The sequence below is a fragment of the Astyanax mexicanus genome, unplaced genomic scaffold (assembly GCF_023375975.1).
Source record: "Astyanax mexicanus isolate ESR-SI-001 unplaced genomic scaffold, AstMex3_surface scaffold_34, whole genome shotgun sequence".
NCBI lineage: Eukaryota > Metazoa > Chordata > Actinopteri > Characiformes > Acestrorhamphidae > Astyanax > Astyanax mexicanus.
The window spans coordinates 1,177,501-1,205,000 of record NW_026040044.1 but is presented as its reverse complement, the minus strand read 5'-3'; the positions used below and the strand labels follow the sequence as shown (position 1 = coordinate 1,205,000).

The 27,500-nt window shown below is 40.4% G+C and overlaps 1 protein-coding gene and 1 long non-coding RNA gene across 2 annotated transcripts in view; one reads left to right on the top strand and one right to left on the bottom strand.

Annotated features, from left to right (window-relative positions):
• The window catches only part of LOC111190008 (uncharacterized), a 751,666-nt gene that overhangs the window by 138,490 nt on the left and 585,676 nt on the right, over positions 1–27,500 (bottom strand). Inside the window, exon 31 of the mRNA XM_049473126.1 lies at positions 5,936–6,055. Within this exon, the coding sequence (XP_049329083.1) occupies positions 5,936–6,055 (120 nt within the window). The remainder of the gene's footprint in view (positions 1–5,935; positions 6,056–27,500) is intronic.
• Positions 13,380–27,500, top strand: part of LOC125790039 (uncharacterized) — a 280,980-nt gene continuing 266,859 nt past the window's right edge. The window contains exon 1 of the long non-coding RNA XR_007429990.1: positions 13,380–13,430. This is a non-coding gene — a long non-coding RNA (uncharacterized LOC125790039). The remainder of the gene's footprint in view (positions 13,431–27,500) is intronic.

Below are 27,500 nucleotides of genomic sequence, written 5' to 3'. Positions count from 1 at the left end.
TCACTTTTGCGATTTTATTCACACCAGAAGTAAACAAACAGCGCATTCATCGCGAGATCCTGTGTTGTTCACGTGGGCTGCAGGTGGAGACTGTCCGACCTGACTTCTCCGCTTCTCCACCCCGCCCACCTGCACGCGGCTGCTCTCGCTGACCAGCAAGGCGAGGCGCAGCCGCATCTCGAACAAGCCTAAAGGCAAAGACTACTGCAAAGGCAAAGACAAAGGCAAAGCAAAGTCAAGTCAAGTCAAGTCAAGTCAAGTCAAGTCCAGCCAAGTTCAGTCAAGTAAAGCCCAATCAAGTCAAGACCAGCCAAGGCAAAACAAACAGCCTCCTAAGCCTTAGACAAAGGGCTGGCAATAAGATTGGTAGAGTGGAATTGTTCACCACCTACCTGAAAAGAAATAAAGGGAATTTAAGTTTATTTGGTTTTTGGGAAGAGTTTTTTAGTTTGAGCCACACCGCATGGTGTCTCCTTTGTTTGTTTTCCCGCCTTTTTCTTGTATTGCTTTAAAGGGCGTAGTTCCAGCCCTCACCTGCACTCTCCTGGTGACGCAGTGATAGAGTGTTGGACTAGTAACCCAGAGACTGCTGGTTCGAACCCAGGTCTGGGCAGTTGCAAAATCACTTGCCAAAACACATAAAAGTAATACAATACATACATAATAATGTACAGATAAATAAATATACATACATAAATAAATATATAAATAATTAAATATAAATAAATAAAACCCTGTTTTCACGGGTTTTCCTCTCTGCGCTTGGGTCCGATCCCTGACCGTCCCGTTACAGAAAGGTGTGACCAACTATGGACCCAGCAGAGATGGAACAAATTAAGCTAGCCCTGCAAAACCAGGGGGCTGCTCTAGGGCGCCATGACCAGCTACTGCAGGAGATGGCCCAGCAGCTGACGGCCATAGGTGAAACCTTGCGCCCTAGCACTGGGGCACCTCCTGTCCAGCCTAGCGGGGCGCCTCCCCCCACAGAACCCATCCCTGTACAAGCAAATACTCAACTGGCTAATCCCGAAAGGTACGCTGGGGATCCAGATGGATGTAGGGGGTTCTTGCTCCAATGCTCATTGGTTTTTGAGCAACAGCCATCCCGTTTCCCAACAGAGAGATCCAAGGTGGCTTACGTGATCTCTCTGCTAAGTGGACGGGCGTTGGCTTGGGCTACAGCCTTGTGGGAGCAGAACTCCCCAGACTGTGCAACAGCTGTGGGATTTGCGACGGCCCTGCGTCAGACATTTTACAACCCTGTTGGAGGCAAGGAAGCGGCCACCCGTTTGTTGGCCCTTTCCCAGGGCTCTGGCTCAGTGGCAGATTATGCCATTGAGTTTCGTACTCTGGCCGCAGAGAGTGGCTGGAACGAGGAAGCACTTAAGGCTGTGTTCCAGCAAGGGCTCAGCCACAGGTTGAAGGATGAGCTTGCCACCCGAGAGCTACCATCTACACTTTCAGGTCTCTATGACGCACGCATTAGTCTTGACAACCGCCTGCGTCAGAGGGACCTGGATCGGAAAGGCACTTCTAGGGCCTCATCCTTTCACCCTCCCTGGCGCCCAGCGAAGGAGCAGCCAGAGCCTATGCAATTGGGAGGTGCCTGCCTCCCTGCCCAGACACCACCCTCCCACTCTGTAGCTGCCCGGCGGTCCCGCAGCAGGGCTCGGCCATCGGGAAATGCTCCGGCCCTTCCCGGTCCGGAGGACCGGTGAAGGGCCTAAGTTCATCCTCCATTGCCCTGGGGCTCCAAGTAAAAGTCAATCTGGCATGGAACCCCACCATCAAACCACCCTGCTTGCCTTTGTGGACTCAGGGGCTGCAGGGTGCTTTCTTGATGCCTCATTGGCAACTAGCCTGGGTGTTCCCTTGGAACCCCTAGAACGGCCCCTGCCTATTATGGCCATAGATGGTCGTTCCCTGGGTACCGGCCATATTACTCACCGTACTGTACCAATCACCATGCGTTTGGGTTCTCATTGCGAGAGAATTGTGCTCTACATAACCCAAGCCCCCCAACTACAATTAGTACTGGGGTTTCCTTGGCTGGAACAGCACAATCCACATATTGATTGGTCCACTCGGTCGGTGTATGGCTGGGGTCCACGGTGCAGGGGCCACTGTCTGGGCAATGTGGGGTCTACTCCCAAGGCATCTGTCACCCTAGGTACAGAGACACTGGACCTCAAAGGGGTCCCAGAGAAATATTGGGATCTCAAGGAGGTCTTCAGTAGAGCCAAGGCCAACATCTTACCACCCCACAGGGAGTTTGACTGTGCAATCAACCTCCACCCAGGTACCACACCTCCCCGGGGGCACTTGTTTGCACTCTCACCTCCTGAACGAACAGCCTTAGATGAGTATATTAAGGAGGCATTGGAGATTGGCTTTATCCGTCCATCGTCCTCTCCTGCCGGAGCCAGCTTCTTTTTTGTGGGAAAGAAAGATGGGGGCCTACGCCCGTGCATTGACTATAGGGGCCTCAACTCTATCACCATCAAAGACCGCCACCCCTGCCTCTTATGTCTTCTGCATTTGAGGCACTGCAGCAAGCCACTATATTCACCAAACTGGACCTGCGCAGTGCCTACAATTTGATACGCATTAGGCAGGGGGATGAATGGAAAACAGCTTTCATCACCCCCACAGGGCATTACGAGTACCGCGTAATGCCCTTTGGTCTCATGAACGCCCCTTTGGTCTTCCAGCGCTTCATTAATGAGGTGTTGAGGGAGGCCCTCGGTCGTTTTGCATATGTCTACCTTGACGACATACTTATTTACAGCCAGTCCCTCAAGGAGCATATTGGGCATGTCAGACGGATTCTCCAGCTGCTTCTGGAGAACCGTCTGTACGTAAAGCTGGAGAAGTCAGAGTTCTATGTCTCCTCTGTGTCCTTTCTAGGCTTTGTGGTGTCCAAGGACACCATCCGCATGGACTCAGCCAAAATAAGAGCTGTGGCGGACTGGCCTTGTCCTACCTCTCTCCGTTTGGTGCAGCGGTTCCTGGGGTTTGCCAATTTCTTCCGCCGCTTTGTGCGAAATTTCAGTTCTGTGGCAGCCCCTCTCACTGCCCTAACCTGGAAGACCCCAGGTCCATTCCGTTGGACCACCGAGGCTCAAGAGGCCTTTGAGGAGGTAAAGGCCAGGTTGACGTCTTCCCCTGTCCTCCAGCTGCCCGATCCTGAGGAACCATTCGTCGTTGAGGTAGATGCCTCTGAAGTTGGTGTGGGAGCGGTACTCTCCCAATGCCTGGGTCCATCCAAGAAGCTCCATCCATGTGCGTTTTATTCGCACCGGCTCACCCCAGCCGAGCGCAATTATGATGTTGGGGACAGGGAGCTTCTGGCAGTCAAGCTTGCCCTTGAGGAGTGGAGGCACTGGCTTGAGGGGGCCAAACACCCCTTTGTGGTATGGACAGACCACAAAAACCTGGCCTATATCCAGCAGGCCAAGCGGCTGAACCCCCGGCAAGCTCGGTTGGCATTGTTTTTTAGTCGCTTTGATTTCCTGCTGTCTTATAGGCCAGGGAGCAAGAACCTCAAGCCAGATGCCCTATCCAGACTATGGGCACCTCCGGAGTCTGATCCTGCTCCAGAACCCATCATCCCACCGCCTCGAATCCTGGCTCCTCTTCGATGGGAATTGGAGGGTATCATACAAGATGCCCTCCAGCAAGTGCCAGACCCTGGAGATGGACCGCCTGGTAGGGCTTACATTCCTCAAGCTGTCAGGAACCAGGTCATGTCCTGGGGGCATGCATCTCCCTTTTCAGGGCACCCAGGGGTGACCAGGACCTTGGAATTCCTGCGCAGGCGATTTTGGTGGCCTAGTATGGAAAGAGACCTTCGGGCCTTTATAGCCTCATACGACGTATGCGCACGAAATAAGACTCCTAGGTCTCGACACAGGGTCTTCTCCATCCTCTGCCTGTCCCCACACGTCCATGGTCCCATGTCTCTCTGGATTTCGTTACTGCGGCTGCCCCCCTCCAGAGGTAACACCGTTATCCTGGTCCTTGTAGACCGCTTCTCCAAGGCCTGCAAGTTTGTGGCGCTACCCAAACTCCCATCGGCCAAGGAGACTGCGGAACTCCTTCTACATCATGTGGTCAGAGTGCATGGGATGCCTAGTGATCTGGTGTCTGACCGAGGACCCCAGTTCACCAGTCGTTTCTGGAAGGCCTTTTGCCGGCTTATGGGAGCCTCAGTAAGTCTCTCTTCTGGCTTTCACCCTGAGTCCAATGGCCAGACTGAAAGGGTCAATCAGGACCTGGGAAGGACCCTACAGTGTCTGAGCTCCTCCAATTCCTCTTCTTGGGATGACCATCTACCTTGGGCGGAATACGCTCATAATACCCTCTGGCACTCGTCCCTGGGCATGTCACCCTTTGAGTGCCAGTTTGGGTACCCACCGCCCATGTTTGCTGACCAAGAACGAGAGGTTGGGGTACCTGCTGCGGAACACTTTGTGCGCCGGTGCCGAAGGGCATGGCAGAAAGCCCGTGCATCCCTCCTGACCGTGACTGAGGCAAGGAAACGTGTAGCTGATCGCAAGAGGCGTGGTGCACTGACTTTCCGTCCAGGCCAACGGGTCTGGCTGTCTGCCAAAGACCTTCCTCTTCGGGTGGAGTCTAAAAAGTTGGCTCCACGGTTTGTGGGACCGTTCAAGGTGGAGAGACGCATAAACCCGGTCACCTATCGGTTGCGTCTCCCACCGTCCATGCGGATTCATGCCACTTTCCATGTCTCTCGCCTTAGACCCTTTGTTTGTGGAATGGGACCCCCTCCGGCCCGACCTCCTGCGCCTCGACTTGTTGATGGCTCCCCGGCACACACTGTCCGCCGCATTCTGGACTGTCGCCAGGTGCAGGGCGGCATCCAGTACCTCGTTGACTGGGAGGGGTACGGGCCAGAGGAGCGGTCTTGGGTTCCGACACGCCATATTTTGGATCCTGAACTCATTCGGGAGTTCCGCAGGGACCGTGCGGCTGGTTTGGGGACTTCTGGGGCCGTCCCTAGGAGGGGGGGTCCTGTAAGGGGTCAGGCTGCACCGCCAGCTGCCAGCAGAGGGTGGCAGCGGCGTGGCACTGTTCCCCAGGGAGACTCCAAATCCCAGAGTTCCAGGAGGTAATCAGGTCCAACCATCCACACCTGCTGGTTCCTCTATATAAGGCTGAACTTTCTGCTTGCCTTTGTCACACCTTTTTGCGTGCTGACCGGTATGGTATTCTTCTGACAACGGCAAAGACAAAGACAAAGACAAAGGCAAAGACCACTCCCAAGGCAAAGGCAAAGACAAAGGCAAAGACTACTGCAAAGGCAAAGACAAAGGCAAAGCAAAGTCCAGTCAAGTCCAGTCAAGTCAAGTCAAGTCAAGTCAAGTTCAGTCAAGTAAAGCCCAATCAAGTCAAGACCAGCCAAGGCAAAACAAACAGCCTCCTAAGCCTTAGACAAAGGGCTGGCAATAAGATTGGTAGAGTGGAATTGTTCACCACCTACCTGAAAAGAAATAAAGGGAATTTAAGTTTATTTGTTTTTTGGGAAGAGTTTTTTAGTTTGAGCCACACCGCATGGTGTCTCCTTTGTTTGTTTTCCCGCCTTTTTCTTGTATTGCTTTAAAGGGCGTAATTCCAGCCCTCACCTGCACTCTCCTGGTGGTGCAGTGATAGAGTGTTGGACTAGTAACCCAGAGACTGCTGGTTCGAACCCAGGTCTGGGCAGTTGCAAAATCACTTGCCAAAACACATAAAAGTAATACAATACATACATAATAAAGTACAGATAAATAAATATACATACATAAATAAATATATAAATAAATAACTAAAACCCTGTTTTCACGGGTTTTCCTCTCTGCGCTTGGGTCCGATCCCTGACCGTCCCGTTACAGACTTTAGGTGTGTGTAAACAGGTGTGTAGTTCAGTACTCACTCTAGTTTCTCCAGGTTACAGTGAGGATCATCCAGTAGATCAGAGAGCAGCTTCACTCTTAATTCTCCTAAGTTTTGGTTGTTAAAACTTAGTTCACGTAATTCTGAAGAGTCACAGATCCTTTGAAGAGAAAATAGTAAGATTTAACTTGTATAATCTATTTTTATTTTTCACTATGTTTCTGTAAAGCTAAAGGAAATCAGTAACTCACTGTAGTTTCTCCAGTTTAAAGTGATGATCCTTCAGTAGATCAGAGAGCAGCTTCACTCCTGAATCACCTGGTTTATTGTAGTTCAGATTCAGTTCTCTCAGGTGGGAGGGGTTTAATTTCAGAGCTGAAACCAGAGCAGCACAGTCTTTTCCTGTAATCCTGCAGAATTCCAGCCTGTAGAGAAAAGGACAAATCTCACTAACAGTTTAAACACATATTTATCTTCTACTGTGTAACACAGCGCATATTTAGATACTGAAATTAGGTAGATAATTAAACAATACTTAAAATTGTGTCTGCATCATTTGCAGCCAGCATGCTCCAGATCCTCAAATCTGATACATCAGCTAACAGACGTAAAACAGCAAGACCTACTGTACTCTCCCTCTCTCTGACTCCGGCTGCTGATGGAGAAACAGCATGACTTACTGTATTCTCTATCTCTTAGACTTTGGCTGCTGATGGAGAAACAGCATGACCTACTGTACACTCTCTCTCTCTCTCTCTCTCTCTCTCTCTTTTAGACTCTACCTGCTGATGGAGAAGCAGCATGACCTACTGTACTCTCTCTCTGACTCAATTTATGAAGCTAAAACTAGTATAGAATTTAAAGTGTTAAATTGTTTATCTGATTTTGGACAAAGCCAAAAAGTTTTCCAAGCTGCTACTGAAGACCTAAAAAAAATAAATACTAAATATCACAGCATTTTCACAGCAGAACCTATTGTTACTTTATTACAAAAAAAGAAATTCTGATTTGATTCCAGCTAATTAAAAGCTAAGCATGTGACAGACTTCATTATAAACAGTATAAAATTGAATTAAGTTAAATTTAAAGTGTGTTTGAAGTCTGTTTATGTCTGTTTTCACTGCTACCAACTTCCTCAAATGTTCCCTCTGCAATGAAGCACATTTAGCTTATTTAACTTTGGCAAGTAGTTGGCAGGGAACCATACACTCACCCTATGTGTACCCAATACAGTTACCATAATATATCTGTTCAGTTGCTGTTACTCTTGTATAATTCATGTTTATATGAATGAGAGATGGTAATCAAAAGCAGATTCTAATGAATATTAATTAATGTTTCAGGTTGCAGGGTAGCACTCACTGTAGTTTCTCCAGTTTACAGTGTGGATCTTCCAGTAAACCAGAGATCATCTTCACTCCTGGTTTATTGTAGCTCAGATTCAGCTCTCGTAGCTCTGAGGGGTTTGATTTCAGAGCTGAAACCAGATCAGCACAGTGTTTCTCTGTAATACTGCAGAAGTCCAGCCTGTAGAGAGAAGAAAACTCAACACAAACTGCTGTGAAATACAAGGAATAAAGAGAATCAACAACAGCAATAACACTCACTGTAGTTTCTCCAGTTTACAAAGTGGATCCATCAGTATTTCAGAGAGCAGCTTCACTCCTGAATCTCCTGGTTTACTGTAGGCCAGACTCAGTTCTCTCAGGTGGGAGGGGTTTAATTTCAGAACTGAAAACAGAGCAGAACAGCCTTTCTCTGTAATACTGCAATCATACACCCTGCAGAGAGAAAGAGAAACCTCCTCAGAGAACAGAATTTAACCATCACACACAGAGCTTCTTTAAACATTGTACTATCATATTTTCATCTTCAAATATATTTAGTCTAAATTTCATACAATAAAAAATTATATCAATACACCCTTCTATTTTTCTTTCAGTAATTTACTGTGAACATGTTCATGTTTTGATACCACTGTCAAAATCTGGATAAAAAAATGGATGTAAAAATGTAAGTACTGAATTTCACAGTCCCAGTGATTATGTTTATTTATTGGAAAAGTGAAGAGCTTATTCTTGTGAAAAAGTAAACTGCTCACTAATCCTAAATTTGAACAACTCTTTGTATTAATTATACTTTAATTGCACACAAAGAGTTTAATTGCATTAAGTGTACACTGTCATCCAGTTATTGCATTTCAAACAAAACATTTAGATGGTAGAGCACTTCTGAATTGACAGAATACATCAGATGAAAGAAGAAGCTGTACTTAATGACTTGAGTATACTGTTAAGAATATTGAAACTGCTGCCCAATTATGAATAATTATTAAATTAAAGAATAATATTGACACTGAATACATCAATCTGCCTAAAACATATTTTTATTGCGAAGCCCTTAATAGAAACTTTCAATTCTACTGTGCAGGGGTCCATTTCCCAGAAGCTTTTAATGCTAAGTAGTTGATAAATTCATACTTAAGATTTATGGTTAATTAAAGAATGTTTCACAAACATTTACTTAACTAAAGAACTTTGTGATCTTAAACACCAGAGGCTGCCAGTTCTGGTCCCAGTTCAATTATTATTTTGTATTTCTGTGGTTAATTCGATAAGATCGTATATTAAATTACATATTAAATGATTATATTATATTATTATATTTTTTAACCTGTTTGTTCATTTCATATTAAGTGATCTTAAGTGATGACCTCTTACTTCCAGTGTTAGCCATTCTTCATCACTTCCATAAGACAAGGCAAGTTTATTTGTATAGCACCTTTTATACACAGAGACAATTCAACGTGGTTTACAAAAATATTTAAAACTCAATTCAGAACAGGTTTTAAAGACAGTTTTAAGAAAACAAAACAGTAATGCAAACTATATATACAAAATATGTATATATGTTTTTTCAACCTGTTTGTTAATGTTACGTACACAAAGGCACGTCTTTTTTGTTCTTTCTGTTTTCTTCCCTCCTCTGTCATGAGCCACTCTCTCTCTCCAGGTGTGTGCACTTTGTTGGCGGAATAATCAACACCTGTTCTACCAATGGGGTGAAGTCCACATAGGGAGAAGGCGGGCTCTCTGATTTGAAAAGAGGTGATTGTGATTGTGTGTGTGTGTGTGTGTTTGTGTGTGTGTGTGTGTGTGTTGCAGAAAGGGGTGTTCTGTGCTGAGAGAGTTGTATAGTGTGTAAAGTACTGTTCTGTGCTGGGAGTTTTCTCTTATCTCTCTAAGTAGCTCAGACAAGCTGTTTGCCCACATGGTTGGAGAGGTTATGGGCACCATCCATTGCATCACGTATGTATACTCTTTGTATAGACACACTTGGTAAGGGGCAGGTGCCAATTTATGCATTTTTGGTTGAGGTTAGCACTTGGGTTAGGCAGGTTAGCATTTTGTTATTTTCTTTTCTTTGGCACTCTCCGTAGTCCACCATAGGCTGTTAACATTCCTACACTTTTCTTTTATGTTCAATAGACATTGTAAATATATCTCTATCCACTTTTGTTCACGCCCTTGAATGTTGGATTGTCTTTGTAAATACTGGAATTGTAAATTCTTGCATATTTGTCAGTAAAAGCTTCTAAATTTGCAAAGCTCTGTTTCTGGCCTTCCTTCCATCCCACTCACAGGCACCGTATTACATATACATAGTCTTGCATTTTCCCCTTTTACCCCTAGACCCAAAAGGTGGGGGAATGTAACAGATGGTCGTTCGTCTGGTATTTGCAATGTAAAACTTATGTCATGTGTGTAAGGTGATTGGAAGTCACAGTTGTGGTGGAACTAATTTTTTTTATATAATAGGTGATGCTCCCTTGGAGTTTCGTTTGGCTCGTCTCTGGTATGAATCAAAGAGTAGAGCTGAGGCCTGTAGGCAAGAATATGAGTTTAAGCTGTCTGTTCATAAGCTGGAGCTAGAACATTAACATGTGATACAGTTGCGTGAGATAGAATTAAGAGCCTCAAACCACCCTAATTCACTGTCTTTTCCTGTTCCAAACCCTACAGTATCTAGTGATCCACCTGTTCAGCCTCCTTTAGTCACTCTCCCTGTAGTATCACACATTACTGCTTTTGATGTCAGTAAAAATATGTCTTTGGCTCCACCCTTTCTGGAAGTTGAAATAGACACCTATTTTAGCATTTTTGAGCAGATACCATTGACTTTGGGTTGGCCTAAGGATATGTCGTCTCTGTTACTGCAATGTAATGTTGGTTGGTAAAGCGCAGGAGGTTTGCTCTGCTTTATCTCTTCAGGATAGTTCGCAGTATGATGTGGTAAAAGCAGCAATTTTGCGTGCTTATGAATTAGTTCCTGAAGCATACAGACAACGTTTATGAGGTCTGAAGATGCAAGCATCACAGACTCATGTTGAATTTGTAAGGGAAAAGACCATTCTTTTTTGATAAATGGTGCAGTGCAAACAAAGCATTTACATTAGACTCCCTACGTGAATTCATACTTTTGGAGGAGTTTAAAAACTGTCTCCATGACAAAGTCATTGTCTATTTGAATGAACGTGCTGTCTCTACTGTTGCTCAAGCTGCAGTACTTGCTGACAGGTTTTTACTCACACACCGTCAGGTGTTTAAGTCAGTCTCAAATAACTCAGAGTCTTCTTTAGTTACTGGAAGTAAATCTTCTCATACTGGTGGTTATTTACCTTATGTTGGTGACAGGTGAGAGTGTTACTATTGTCACAAGCTTGGACATATTGCTTCAAACTGTTTAGAGCTTAAGAGGAAACTGAAGAGGCTGAAAATAGACAGCAGTCTTCAACCTCCTCCAGGCCAGTTGCTTTAATTGATCGTGTGCATAAGACAGTGACTGTTGGAGGTCCTGTTATGAAGCCTGTGGAAGATGCATACTATAAACTTTTCCTGGTAAGTGGACAGGTCAGGCTGGATAACAATGGTGTTGTTTTACTGGTCAACATTTTGAGAGACTCAAAATGGCACTGCACAGACTCTAATTTTAAGCAGTGTTTTACCATTTACATCTGATTCTTTTACTGGGTCATATGCTGTGCGTAGAGGGCTGAGTATGGAGTATCTGACCTTATTTCTGGTCCCTTTAAGCCAGCAGTGTTTGATTATTTACCTGTTGAGGGGGTACACATTATTTTAGGTAATGATGCTGCAGGTGGGAAAGTTTTTCCTGTTTTAGAGATTGTGGAAACACCAGTTATGTCCCACTCAGATCCTGAGAACCCTGTTTACCCTGCAAGTGTTGTTACTCGTGCTCAGACACGCAAGTGGCAGGATGATATGGATTTGTCAGACACCTTTCTAGTATGTGATGCAGAGGAGTTCCCTGTTACCTGATCTTACGTTTATTTTACAGAAGGTCAGTCTGTTCAGTCTCAACCAGTAAAGGTAGAAGAATTAGATACCGGTCTTAGCCGTGGAGATTTGATCAAAGCACACAAAGCAGATGCTTCCCTGAATAAGTTTTTTGCTAAGGTAAGTGAGAACCCAAAGTTTTCTGTTCAGCAGGTTGTGCATTATCTTGATGATGGCTTGCTGATGCACAAATGGTCAACACTTAAAAATTAATTAAATATTAAGTTAAATACTGTTCATCAGATTGTCACTCCAACAGTCTACAGGGAGCATGTCTTAAATACGGCTCATGACAACCCATGGTCGAAAAAAATGTGCTTCTCAATACCAGTGCACATGCACGGAAACATTTTTTATTATTTTTTATGGTAATTCTGTTCTTCTTGGGTGCATTAAAAAACTGGAAACCCCTTGCTATTATCTGCCTGAGTATTACAAATGCTTTTATTACGTTTTACAATTTTTAAGTTTATATGTACACTAGGGTAGCACGGTTTGACAGGGTAGCAAAACTCGTTGCTTAAAAAAAAAAAAAAAAAAGAAAACGTTTGTTCAGAAAGTATTTTATATTCTTAAACATTGTTAATTATATTAGAGCAGAGGAAAATCATTGTAAATGATGTTAATGTTGGTCTGTTTCGGTTTAATAACTGTGCAGTGCATAGCTGTACTACTTATTTTTGTGTTTTTGCACTTGGGCTATAAGCTCAATATAAAATAGTTTATAAAGTTTATAAATAGTAATAATAGTATATAAGTTTATAAATAATTTGTTTGTTTAGAAATTATTTTATATTCTTAGACCATGTTAAATTATATTAGATTAGAGGACATTCATTCAGACATCATTCTGTATTTTAGGTTTATTTTTGATTTAGGCCCTAGTGTTGCCACATTACTAGTTTATTATATAAATCAGTTTCAAAGTGCCTGCAAGTTTTTTATCATGTATAACATTACTTTTAATGTCATAAAGAAGCAGCTTCATAAAGCTATGTTTGCTAGTTGAATATCACACATTTGGCACACTGCTTTTGTCTTGTGTAAACTTAATTTGAAATGCTTCCAAACAGCTGAGCTTTTTGGAATTGTGTGATGTGTGATGTTAGAGCGAGGTGGAGCTTAGAAAAGGAAAAAAACGAATATCCGAATACCAAAATTAAAAACTGAATACCTACTCAACGAGCGAATACCCGAATACCGAAATATTCGGGTCCAGCCCTACTGGGAAGCCTAACCAGGTTGTTCCCCAGCTCCATTTTGCCTATACCTGTCATGAATGAAGCATTTGAGCGGGTAATTGTAGATTGTGTTGTGCCCCTTCCAAAAACCAAGTTAGTGAACCAGTTTTTACTCACGATTATGTGTACTGCAACTCATTTTCCAGAGGCAATACCTTATTACATTTAAGGTCTCCAGAGGCAGTTTATTCCATATACATAGTGCTGTATTTCCCCTTTTACCCCTAAACCCAAAAGGTGGGGGAATTTAACAGTTCATTTTATCTTAAGAGATGTTTTTGTATTGTGATGTTTCTATCTGAAACTATGTGTGTATAGGCTGCAGGTTGGAGTGATTAAGTAAGTGATTGGTTGATGGACCAAATCATTTTTTTGTGTACACAATTCATTTTTTCATAATAGGTTGGAGCATTGAAATGGATTTTGTTTTGTTTATTTATGTAGTTATGTGTGCTTACAAGTATTTTGAAATGCCTAAATTTGATCATGTGTTTTTTTCAGAATATGCAAAATGATATTGATTGCCCCATATTTAATATTTTTTTAGGCATAATAGAGAATTACTTTATATACTTTTTGGAGTTTTCATCAGAGAATCAATGTTTGTATTTTGATTGAGCTTTTTCAGAGGAGTCAACAAAGACGTTCTTTTAAATTGTTTAAGTTTGGGGTTGCAAAGCTCTCTGAGAAATACTCATAGAAATGACTTTTCTAATATCCTGCTAAGATTGATCGCTTTCAGGAAACACACCTCTGATTAATATGTTTAGTTTTTCAACAAATCATCAATAAAAGGACAGATTAATCCATACTATAAAATACAAAACAGCACAGATGAAACACTGATTAATGAAAATACTCACACAATCTTTCTGGATGTTTTCACCACTGGAAGCAGCCTCAGAAGACATTCTTCTGATTTCTGAAATTTACTCAGGTCAAACTCATCCAGCTCCTCTTCTGAATTCAGCATCACAAATGCCACAGCTGACCACTGAGCAGGAGAGAGAGGAACTCCACTGAGATAACTGGATCCTCTTCCTCTGGATCCTCCTCCTCTGTTCAGGTACTGTTGGACTTGCTGCACTAGAGAATGATCATTCAGTTCATTCAGACAGTGGAACAGACTGATCGTTTTATCTGGAGAGAGATTCTCCTTTATCTTCTGCTTGATGTGCTCCACTACTTCCTCTTTACTGTGAGAGATGCTTCCTGTCTGTATCAGAAGACCTCGTAAGAGAGTCTGATTGGACTCCAATGAGAGACCCAGAAGAAATCGTAGGAAAAGGTCCAGGTGTCCGTTTTTACTTTTTAAGGCCTCGTCCACGGCTCTCTTCAGGAAGTCAGACATCGTTTCCTTTTTGGAGAAATCCAAAACTCCAGGTAGAACATTTCTGTTGTTGGAGATGAAGGAGAGAAACGCATATAAAGCAGCCAGAAACTCCTGAACACTCAGATGTACAAAGCTGAAGACCTTTCCCAGGTGAAGTTCAGATTCCTGTCTGAAGATCTGGGTGCACACTCCTGAGTACACGAACACTTCTTTCACATCAATGCTGCACTCTTTCAGATCTTCCTCATAGAAGATCAGGTTTCCTTTCTCCAGCTGTTGGAAAGCCAGTTTTCCCAGAGCCAGAATAATCTTTCTAGTCTGCTCAAGATCATCCTCACTGTTATGGTGGTACTTCTGGCTGCGGTGTTTGATCTGAAAGATCAGGAAGTGTGTGAACATTTGAGTCAGAGTCTTGGGGATCTCTCCTCCCTCTGCTTCACCCAACATCCTCTCTAGAACAGTGGCTGAGATCCAGCAGAAGACTGGGATGTGGCACATGATGTAGAGGCTTCTGGAGGACTTCATGTGTGTAATGATTCTTTCAGCAAGGCTCTGATCTCTGATCCTTTTCCTGAAATATTCCTCTTTCTGAGGGTCACTGAACCCTCGTACCTCTGTTACCTGGTCTATACAGTCAGGAGGGATCTGATTGGCTGCTGCTGGTCGAGTAGTTATCCATAGGAGAGCAGATGGAAGCAGGTTCTTCTTGATGAGGTTTGTCAGCAGCACATCCACTGAGGTTTGTTCTTCTATATCCACCAAGTTCTCATTGTTCTGGAAATCCAGAGGAAGTCGACACTCATCCAGACCATCAAAGATGAACATGATCTTGTAGCTCTTATAATGTCTTGGTTTTAAGTCTTGTGTTTCTGGGAAGAAGCGCTGAAGAAGATTCACCAGACTGAGCTTCTTCTCCTTCATCAGATTCAGTTCTCTAAAAGGAAGAGGGAAAATGAAGAGGACGTCCTGATTTACTTTTCCTTCAGTCCAGTCCAGAATGAACTTCTGCACAGAGACTGTTTTTCCAATTCCAGCAACTCCTTTAGTCAGCACAGTTCTGATGGACCGGTTCTGTTCTGGTAATGGTTTAAAGATGTCGTTACATTTGATGGGAATCTCCTGTGTTGTCCTTTTCCTGGATGCATCTTCTATCTGTCTCACCTCATGTTCCTGATTGATCTCTCCACCCCCTCCCTGTGTGATGTAGAGCTCTGTGTAGATCTGATTCAGGAGGACTGAGGTTTTAGAATTTGTGATTCCTTCATTAATTCTCCGAACTTTTTTCCACAGTGTGGATTTGAGCTTTGGTTGACACGCCAGGGCCAATTCTGATAACAGAGGAAGACAATAAAGATCATGTGATCAGCTGTGATCATGCATTAAAGTGATACAGTAAATAATGAATTTAATATTAATGATTATAATATGGTGTTTCTGTAGCAGTTGTAGTGGTTTTAGAGTTAAAACCAGTAAGTGTAAATTTTAAGGACTACAGCTGATGCTGTGATACATTATCCTATGATTAAATAAATCCAGTTCATTGTTTTATTCCTATTAAAATGCAGGAGTTCACTGAGGAAAGAGATTAGCACTCAGGTTGGTATCGATGGTCATGACCCAGAACTCTTACTGCTCTCTAGTGTGTTGGCGAGGTCTTTCTCCTTCATCTTCCTCAGGATGTGCAGTGTGATCTTCAGCACCCCCTCTCTCTGATCATCCTCATCCTCCTCCTCTCTCTCAGAGCATGCTGGGTAATCTGGACTCAGGAGCTTCTTGAATGTGTTCAGCTCGTTCTTCACTAGAGAGATAAATTTCTGCTGCAGCTCCTGATTAAGAACGAAGATCAGAGGATCAGTAAAGCTGTTCCAGTACAGAGAGAGATGATCTGAGATGCAGATCAAGTTTACAAGTTATAAAAAAAAAAAATTAGAAGACAAAAATATATACAAAATATTACATTTAAAACTGAATTAAAATGAATCAAATTTTAATATAATATATATATTTAAGACGATATACAAATCAATAAAAAAAAAATAAAAAAAAAAACAATACAATAAATAAAATAAACCAGAACTTACTTTGAATATATGCTCCACTTTTTCCCTGCTAAAGGAAATTTTCTTCTCTCTGCAGACAAAGAGAAAACCCACACTGTGAATATCTGATTTAGAAGCTTAGAGTACAAGAAAATAAAAGATCAGATTAATGATAAAATAAAAGTAACAGAAAATAATGGATAAAATAAATAACTCAAATATAGATAACATCTGCCTTAAACGATACATTTCCAAATGTTTCTTAAAAGGTAAAAATCTAATAATATAAACAAATATAATGTCACACAGATACATGTTTTCTGTAATGATTTCACTGTTGAATAAGAAAGTTTTAAGGCACAGATGTCAATGTTAATTAGTTCTAAAATTAACATAATATTGACATGATAAAAAAGTGCCATTCAGCAATAGTGTGAATGTATTTAGGAATAAACAAGCATAGTTTTCCATTGTGATTTATCAAAATATGTTGTAGCTATATTCTAATTTATTGAAAATTAATTACTGTTGTATTAATGTCCTAGAACATAATCAACTCTTATTTGATACCCTGATGGTTTTGTAAGTAGGTTTATTTTGACAGAGAAACACAGAATATCAAGAAAATCAGAAGAAAACATTAAATAAAAGTTTTTATTTAATTTCTATTTGATTAGGTGAAATAAGTATTTGATCCTCAAGCAAAACGTGACTTATTACTTGGTGGAGAAACACCTGTTGTTAAGCACAAAGCTCAGACGTTTCTTCTAGTTGGACACCTGGTTTTGCACGTCTCAGGTGGGATTTTGGCTTCACTCCTCTTTACAGAAAATCTCCAAATGCTGAAGATTTTGAGAAGGTTGCTTGGGAACTTGAATTTAAGCTCCAGAGACTGGCTGCATCACTCCCTTTGTTGCCCTGGCCGTATGTTTTAGGTCATTGTCATGTTGGAAGACCCATCAAACCTGCTGAGGTCAGGAGGTTCTCATTATAAATTCTATGGTACATGATCCGTTCATCAGCCCCTCAATGCTGTGAAGTTCTCATGTTCTCTTAGTAGAGAAACAGACCCAAAGCAGAATGTGTCCACCTCCATGTTTAACAGATTTTTGGGGTCATATCCAGTATTTCTCTTCCTCCAAACACGGTGAATCGATTTGATGCCCAAGAGCTTAATTTTGATTTCATCTGATCATGGATATTATATCTGTTAAAATAAACCTACAACTAAAATTATTATTAAGTTTTCTTTACTTTTTTTAGCAATAATTTAAACAATTCTACTTTACTAAATTTAAGGACTATCCTATCTAGGTGAATGAGATTTTTACTTTGTCTTTTTATCTTTTTAACTTTATTCATTCCTATTCATTCAGTCTCAGTTGTAGTTGTAGGCTGTAGTTGTTTTTTTTTGTTTTCTTGTCTGATATAACAGAACGATTAGAAAAGGGTAGACTCTTCATAAACCTACAATAATATACTTATGTTTAGTGATTTAGAACATTGTTCTTTGGAGAAATCAGTGCAGAGGAACAACATAAAGGATAACTGCTCTGTGTGTGTGTGTGTGTGTGTGTGTGTGTGTGCTTGTGTGTTTGTGTGTTATATGTATTAATAAGGTAATTTACAGTAAAATCTTTGATGTCTTTTTGAGTTGTTTGATGTTTGACTCACTTTGGGTCAGAGGTCACAGGTTCACTGCTGAAATCAGGAGGATACCTCATGGATGCGTCACTCTTCATAGAAACACAGCTGGGTTCTGGAGAAGCTCCTCTCTGGGTTTCAGTTCTGTTAACATTAAACACAGTGAAACTCCAGCATTTACACAGTGAAACTCCAGCCTTTACACAGTGAAACTCCAGCATTTACACAGTGAAACTCCAGCATTTACACAGTGAAACTCCATCCTTTACACAGTGAAACTCCAGCATTTACACAGTGAAACTCCAGCGTTTACACGGTGAAACTCCAGCGTTTACACGGTGAAACTCCAGCGTTTACACGGTGAAACTCCAGCATTTACACAGTGAAACTCCAGCTTTAACACAGTGAAACTCCAGCGTTTACACAGTGAAACTCCAGCATTTACACAGTGAAACTCCAGCATTTACACAGTGAAACTCCAGCTTTAACACAGTGAAACTCCAGCGTTTACACAGTGAAACTCCAGCGTTTACACAGTGAAACTCCAGCGTTTACACAGTGAAACTCCAGCGTTTACACGGTGAAACTCCAGCGTTTACACGGTGAAACTCCAGCGTTTACACAGTGAAACTCCAGCGTTTACACAGTGAAACTCCAGCGTTTACAGAGTGAAACTCCAGCGTTTACACAGTAAAACTCCAGCATTTACACAGTGAAACTCCAGCATTTACACAGTGAAACTCCAGCATTTACACAGTGAAACTCCAGCGTTTACACAGTAAAACTCCAGCACACAGCACATCTTTAATAAAGATCAGGAACTGAAGAGCTTCACTCTCAGAACAGAACAGTAGTTTAGTGCAGTGATGTACCGAGACCCAGAGCTTCCTCCTCCACTGCTGAACTTCGGAGGATGCTTCATGGACCGATCACTCTTCATAGACACTCCACTGGGGGCTGGAGATGCTGCTCTCTTCCTCCTGTAAACAGATCTTCATGATGATCCATGATGAGAGTAAAGTGTGGAGTAATGACTTCCTTAAATAAAACTCAATCCCAGGTTCCACACTAACTTTTCCATAACCATCCCAGAAGAGTCCTACATGTTCTAATGTCTCAACAGACATCAGATTATTATATTAATTCATTTTCTACATTCTAAAAACATTTTACATCACAACTAATCTTGCATTTTGGAATTTGCATCATTTTTTTTTTATTTTCATTACATTTCTAAATTTGTACTGAGTTCAAATTTGCATAGCATTTCTAATTTTGCTTTGCATTTCTAAATTTGCATTGCATTTTAGAATTTTAATTGTTTCTGAATTTGCATCATATTTCTGAACTAGCACTGAATTTTTTACATTTGCATTGTGTTTCTGAATTTGCATCACATTTCTGAATTTCCCTTGCATGTGTAGAATTGCATTACGTTTCTGAAATTTCATCTTTTAATTTTAATTTACTTTGGGACAGGGGGTCCTGCTCCACTGCTGGAGTTCTGAAGATCCATCATTTACTCTTCTTCATTCACACACAGCTGAACACTGCAGACATCCTGTGAACAGATCAGCCATTAGAATAAATTCATAAGAATTAATTAAACCATATCTTATAAACAAACAGTACAGAAATAACATTAAATTAGTGTAATATTTACTGTTTTATATTAATAATGTTTTATTACTATATTATTTCTTATTATATTTCTAATTATTATTATTACTACATAATGCTACAAAACTATAGTTACATAATTCTATTAAATGAACATTTATTTATGTATAATATAAGGGAATGAGACTAAAAAGACATCACATTGCCTCTGTTGCTCCCCCTGCTGGTTGAACAGCACTAGTTCATCCGCCCTATTTTTAACTACCCAGCAGATCAAAGCCCACATTAATCAGTTATAGTCTTTAAATAAACATAAACTACAGAACTGTGATCAATAAATATAAATCTATATCTGCGCATTTCTCTTCAGTTTACAGCATTATTGATCTGTTACAGCTGATTGTTCTTTATCCGGTCTGATCTAGACCAGGTCCAGGTCTGATCCAGGCCCGGTTCAGATCTCCATGCTGATCCTGCTTCTTCCAGTGTAATCAGACTCTGAGCTGAGCTTAAAGAACCGGTTCTGGATCTGAGGAACCTTTAGAACCGGTTCCGAGTCTAAGTTCTGTTCTACAATCTCTTTATTTCTGAACTTACCGAGTGAATCCAGACTTCTGTCCTGTTCTAACGGAGGAAACCGAACTTACTTTCACTTTCTACTTCACTGCGTCACATCCCTTTCTCTCTCTGTCTCTCTCTAAGCCCCGCCCCTCCTTCTTTTACAGCCAATAGGCACCGGGCGGGCGGAGCTACAGCCCTGTTTTCAGATCAGCTGCTCTGTAAATATCACTGCAGTGTAGAATCTCTGCTTCACCAGAAGAAGAAGAAGAAGAAGAAGAAGAAGAAGAAGAGCAGTATAACTGATCTGAACAGCTCTTCTACATTTACTGCTCATATAAAAACATCATATTTATGTATTACTTAGTGTATTTTATCACTCTAGTATGAAGGACAGTAACATATTTTTACTTAAATTCAGTTATTATTATAACTCTTTCATCATATGACCAAAAGATGAATTAAAATAATATAATTATATTTATTAGAATATCAGTGTGTTTCTGATGACCTGAATAAACTGGAATAATCTTCCTGAATATGTTCAGGACTCAGACACAGTCTCAATCTTTAAGTCTAGACTAAAATCTTACTTGTTTATTTTAGCTTTTGGTAATTAATGTTTTTCTCTTTAGATTTAAGGCTGCAGATCCAGGGGTTCATGGACAGAGGGAATTGTGGGTAATCTGAGATGCTGGTGCTGTTGTTTTATCTAGGAATGTTGTAACTGCATTCACTGCTGGTGTAGATCTTCACCTGTATATATTAGAGCTGTGTGGATGTAGAGTGACTTTAACATTCATTTATGAGTTTTCTGACCAGAGGAGGATGGGTCCCCCCTTAATAGTACATGTGATAGAACATGTGATAATATAAGGTACATGTGATAATATAATATAACCTCCTCCTCCAGCTCTGTACAGAGAATTAATGTGAACTATGGCTAATATAACAGGTACTAATTTATGAATATAAGAATGTGATGGGCACAAACTATAGAGCTATGGCTAATACAGAAACAGATACTGAGTGTGTTAATGGTAATCAGTGCAGGGTTGCAGAGCCGGAGAACGACACAGCGGGCAGTGGAGAGCCAGGCTGGGAACATCAGGAACAGGGCATCTCCATACATGTAAAAGAGATAGATAGAGAAAACAGAAAGGAAAGGAAGAGAAAAAAAAAAGCAGAAGTTAGAAGGGCTGTGTAATAATTCTGAGTAGAAGGACAGGGCTGATTCCTGAAAGCTGGAACCACAGACGGACACATCCAGGCCAACCGGCCGGCCAGGCGTCTCAGCACATGTGAGAAAGATAGAGAGAGAGAACAGAGAGGGGAGGGAAGAAAAAAGGGGTTAGAATGGTTTTATAAAACTCTGCTGGAGTGGGATGGGCACTGGTAGCAGCAGCTCAGGACATGGGGAGAGAAAGAGAAAGCAGATGATTAGGACAGGGTTTATATTTGCTGGATAAGCTGTAAGAGGAAGAAAATTGTAATGAGACATTACTCAAAAGCTTGAGCAAATAGAAATGTTTTGAGTCTAGATTTAAAGATTGAGAGTGTGTCTGAGTCCCGTATATTAATAGGGAGGCTATTCCAAAGTTGGGGAGCTTTATAAAAGAACGCACTTCCTCCTGCATAGTTTTTTCTAATGCGCGGGACTAATAACAGGCCAGCGTCTTGGGAGCGGAGTGAACGCGGCGGATTGTAAGGAGTAAGGAGTTCCTGTAGATAATGCGGGGCCAGACCATTAAGGGATTTATACATCAGGAGAAGTATTTTATAATCTATACGAAATCTAACAGGTAGCCAGTGTAGGGATGAAAGAATAGGTGTAATGTGATGGAACTTTCTAGCTCTGGTAAGCACTCTTGCGGCTGCATTCTGAACTAGCTGGAGTTTATGGAGTAATTTATGTGGACTTCCAGCCAACAACGCGTTGCAGTAGTCCAGCCTGGAGGTTATGAATGCATGTACCAGCTTCTCAGCATCTTCCAGAGAGAGTTTACTGCGGATTTTAGCTATATTTCTTAAGTGGAAGAATGCAGTTTTGACTATGCTACATATGTGAGCATCAAACGAAAGAGTTGGGTCAAAGATGACCCCAAGGTTTCTCACAGTTTTACCAGGTATAATTAAGTGACCGTCTATGTCTACAGTATAAACATTTATGTTTTTATCAATATTAGGACCTAATAGAAGGACCTCAGTTTTATCAGAATTAAGTAAGAGAAAGTTGTGTGTCATCCAATTTTTAATGTCTTTAATACAGTCTGTTATTTGATTTATACAGAGCTCCTCGTTGGGTTTAGCAGATATGTAAAGTTGCGTGTCATCAGCATAGCAGTGAAAGTTAATACCATGCCTACGGATAATTTTACCCAGTGGTAGCATATAAAGAGTAAAGAGTAATGGACCCAGTATTGATCCTTGAGGGACACCATATTTTACTCTAGACTGATAAGAGCATTCGTTATTTAAGTAAACACACTGGAATCGATCTCTCAGATAAGATCTGAACCAGGTGAGGGCTGATCCTTTAATTCCTATAAGATTTTCTAACCTATCAAGTAGAATAGCGTGATCTATGGTGTCAAAGGCAGCACTTAGATCTAGCAGTACAAGGATGGCATTACTGCCCCTATCAAGAGCTGAAAGTAAATCATTAGTTACTCTAAGTAGAGCTGTTTCAGTGCTATGGTTTTGTCTAAATCCAGATTGAAAAACCTCATGCATACTATTACTTTGTAGATACAAGCGCAGCTGGTTAAACACAATTTTTTCTAGGATTTGCGATCACATTCCTATAAAGCTATGTCCTGCGATCACATTCCTATAAAGCTGCTTTGTGACAAAGTCAGTTATAAAAATCGCTATATGAATAAATTTAATTTAATTTGATTTGATTATTGTGAATAAATGTATTTTTAGACTGAATACTGATCCATCCTTCTCCTAATCTGCTCTGTCTAAACCCAGCAGCTACTAAATCACTTCATTTAACACAAACCAATTCTAATTCAGACACAATAAACATCTAAACAATTCTAAACAGTGCTGATCTATTAATCCAGCAGCCTGATGCTTCATATAGTGAATATTGTGAAGCAGCTGTGTGTTAAATGAAGCCGGTTTACTCTGGTAACACAACTAAACTCCCACTGAAACCAGAATCAGATCAATTAAAACACAATACTGCTGTTTAAATCACTTTACTGCACATTTTAATTATTTAATTATGAATTAATTTACTTTTCCGTATCAGTTTTCAGCTGTGATTCTACCAAGACCAAAGTAGTTTCCAAGAGTAAGCACAACCCCTCTGCTATATATAACATTTCAACATTCCTCAGCATTTATAAAGTCTATCCAGTTCTGGTAGTATAATAAATATATATATGTGCAGATATAATGTACTTCTGGTATATATTTAAAGGAAATAAGAACAGTATCATTTTTATTTTTGTATCAAACAGGATTTTATTTATTTAATTGAAGATTGTAAATGTGACAATAGACAGATAATATAATCCTTAATTAAAGAAGGATTATTACAATGGTGCACTGTCTCCATCTAGTGTTATGATCATCTATGTAATATACTCTTTAAGATTTTTTTTGGAGGCGGGGTTTGTGATAGATGACAGTGAGACGTTCACCAAGACTGGCTGATTAACTTCATTTTGAGTTTTATTTAATAATGTTTTTTTGATAAATTATTCATGGTATTCAGGATTATAGTTATATTTATTAATATGAACCGTGTCATGGTATTAGATGTATTTATTTGTATGTTCATACCTGCATGTAACAGTGTGAAAGACAGATAATTACACAATTATTTATTTAGTAAAAATATCTGAAGTGCTGCTGTGGCTCCCTCCAGTGGTCAGAGTGTGTAATAGCAGGCAGTGTAACATGGGGACTGCTAGAACTGTGTTCTTCACTACTGGAGCTCCACAGCATGGTCCAGTATAGTGCTTTCACTGCTACAGGACTGGGAATAGACTCCACTAGTAATCCTGTAAATGGATATTGTAGAACTCTAGTAAATGTTGTAGCGTAAGCATGGAAATAGATGTAGGTTAATTCGGGTTTTCCTTTAGTGTAAACGTGAAGAATAGGTATATAGTGTATCAGAACCTGTCTTTAACAAAAACTACTGAATTTTGATTAATTCACATTACTATCACTATTAAAGCAATCACACATTTCTTTTTAAATGCAGAATTTATATTTTAAGTAATTTGTAGCAGTTTTTTTATAAATATATATCAATATTATACATATGAAGATTAAACCCTCCAGTGATCAATCTTTAAAAATCAGTAAATTAAAAATATGAAGTGGGTAAAATAGGTGAAATCTGTGTAAAGCAGCTGTAGCTGTGTTTCTGTTTTTATTTCTCTTCAGAACTGCTGTTCAGACTGAACCCTCCTCCTGAGATTCTTCAGGAGTCTGGATCTGTTCCAGCTGAAAAATTAAAACTAATAAAATAATGAAAATATTTTCACATTGCAGAGAACCTCACCTGGGGCCTCAGTTATAAAGTGTGCGCACGCATTAAAAACAGGTCTGAAATGTGCGTGCACAACATCTCACGCAAGAGCTGTGATTTATAAAGAAATACTTGGTGTGAAAACGAGCGCACATTTAAGCGAGATTTGAGGCGTCCGTATCCCTTCAGAAGATTGCAGAGAGAGCGGGAATTAGTGACACCATGTGGTGAAGTACGGAACTGCAGGTAAATGCGTAAACCTTCCTCACGTATATTAATTCATACTGTATCAATCAAGATTCAAAACGGAGATTAAAATAAGAAGTTAAAATATAATAAAATATACATATATTTGTTTAAATATATCTTTTAATCAGCATTATTATTATTATTATTATTATTATTATTATTATTATTATTATTATAATTACCATTATTATTATTACTATTATTATTGCAGCAACTAACAAATACAGTGAGAATGTGTTTTCAGAGATTATGCAGATTTATGGGGGGTGATGACGGCTGGTTAATGAGCTGCTTTAGGTTTCCAGTAGCTATTCTCATTAAACTGTGTGCTGAGTTGGGCACAGAGTTTTAGAGACCATTGTTACAGAATCAGGTAATATATGAACACGTACAGATTTTCACATCTCTTGGAAAAGCTTTTTAAATCTGAAAGCTTTTATTTAATCTCTGTAACAGTTCAGGTTGTGGAGCTTCATTATTAACATGTTGCAGAAACACCAAACCCCACATTCTTCCTCACCTCCACCTCCGAAACAAGGGCTTCTACTGCGCAGTGTCTGTAGTTTCACTGCTTTACGGTGCGTTCCTCCACTATCCCGCTCAGGATGAATGGGGGAATCCCTCATTTAAATATCTATTGGGTGATTTGCATGGACCTTTTATGGGTAAAAGTGGGCGGTACGGAGGCGGAACAGGAGGCTGGGTCAGCTGCTACATTTATAAGCAGGTTGTGATTTATTATAAGGAGGAAACTGTGTTCAGGTGTGCGCACTCACACTTTTGAAAATATTTTTTTATTATGCCTGTAAAAATAGCCAATTTCAAAATGTTGTTGTGTCAGTAGTGTTATATACAGTATATACTGTATTATTATAATAAATATTACTCTTTAACTTCAATAAATGACTTTTCAGAACTGCTGGCTGAGTTTTTGCCAAATAATGAGTTTTAACTGTTGGTGATTTTAACATCCATGTATACTGTCCCACAAAGCCGATGGCTAAAGACTGTTTGGATCTTATTGACTCTTAACATTATGCAATCTGCAGTTGCTCCCACACAAGAACACAGACACACACTTGATCTTGTCTTGTTATATGGTGTGCCGGTCCTTAACACTGAGATATGTTCTGCAGTGTTTTCAGGTCATTTGCCTGTTTTATTTGAAATTTTGTTTCCCTGTGCTGTTGAGCTCTGTGCTTTTCATCATCATCATCATCATCATCATCATCATCATATTTTTAACGCGTCCACCGCTGCACGGTTTTCAGCTGCATTTAACAACATGCATTTAACTGAAGCTGTCAGTCTGCCTGCTCTAGTCCCTGTTAGCCCTAAAGACTCTAACTCCCAGCATGCTCTCACAGTGGACTACAATGACTCACAGTCACGCTCTTCCTCCTCTCCTGAGTTTTAATTGGTTGATTACTTAATTACTCCCAGGTGTGCCCCCTGTATATAAGCCCCTCTGTTCCCTTTGCTCTCTGCTGAGTATTACCTGGTTCTCCAGCTCTTATACAACACATTTCCTTGTATTCCTGTTTTTCCTGACCTGTTTTTTGTCTGTGTTATTGACCTCCTGCCTGTTAGACCTGTCTCTCTGTCTAGCTCTTGTATTTATGTATTGCCTTCTCTGTCATTCAGCAAGTGCCTCCAAATTCCCTGGTTCCTGAGTTTCTTACACTCTTCACCTTTTTTAAATACTGATGGTTTAACTTCTTTGTTTTATTTTTCTTGTGCATTGGCTCTGGATATGGTTGCTCCTGAAAAATGTGTGCTGTCTGAGTGTAAAACAGAGCCCAGGCTTAATACCGTCACTTGTGCTGCTAGACAAATAAGCAGGAGAGCCGAGCACAAGTGAAAATAGGTGTCTTTTGATGCTCTAAAAGAAAGTCGGAAACAGAGTTTCTTTCAAATGTTTTAGAGAAGGTTGTTCTTGTGCAGCTACAAGATGTTTTAGATGGAAATGTTATCCTAGAAGAATTCCAGTCTGGGTTTAAGGCTCTCCACAGTACAGAACATGCACTGTTAAGGGTTTTTAATGATTTGCTATTAATCACTGACTCTATTAGGTGTGAAGCGATTACTCGAGTAAATCGAGCTACTCCGTTAAAAAAATTGATCGATTCATTTTCTGTGCCTCGAGTAATCGTATATTTATTTACAAAACTCAGAGCGTGGTATTTTTGCGACTTTTATTTTGACAACGCGCTCAGTGTTACGTCACCCTCGCCCGGGAAAAAGGAGGAGGTTTAAGTTGAGCAGCGGAAAAATGGAAGTGGCGAGAGAAAACAACGATTTTAAAGGAATAAAAGCATTTTATGGACAAACTGTAACATGTATTCAGTGCAGCGCGTCCTTGCCTCTTGAAACAGCGCGTTTTAATGCTGCACCATCTCAGCCAAGGACACCTGAGACGCGAGGACGCCGAGAGAGCAGGTAAATATAACTTATAATAAATCAATGAGATTAACATTAATGTACCTTAATAACAACGTGTGAATTGATAGGAACACTGTCTAATGTGTGTGGTTATTTTATTAGAACAGAGACAAGTTCTCAAATGAATACATGCTTTATGTAAACAGTAAACACAGCGCTGTTCAAAATATAAACAATAAATCCATGTTAAAGTTAGCTAAAGTGAAGTTACTTTGGCTGGAAACTAAATGCAGGATTCCTTCATCTACGAAGACATTTGGCCAGTGAATCAAAAAGATAAATTCAGACACTGTGTGGTTGATATAGGGAAGTGTGTGTCTCTTATTTATTGGATAAAATATTACTGGCTAAAATATGAATGCCCACTAGTGCCTAATGTGTCTCAATGCGATAGGTGTCAATCTTAGCGTTCATAACGGCAATGAATTTATTATTAGAGTTATTAGTCTTAGTGATGTAATTAAACCCAAGTAATCCAAAATATAAATAAAGAAAAAGCAACATTTTTAATACTTCTGTTTTGACAATTATTCCACAGGTCCTGATATATTTTGGAGAAGTGGCTTGGTGGTAAAAGAACGCAGTACACTTATCCAGCACTGGCAGAACTGGCAACGTCTCTGTTGT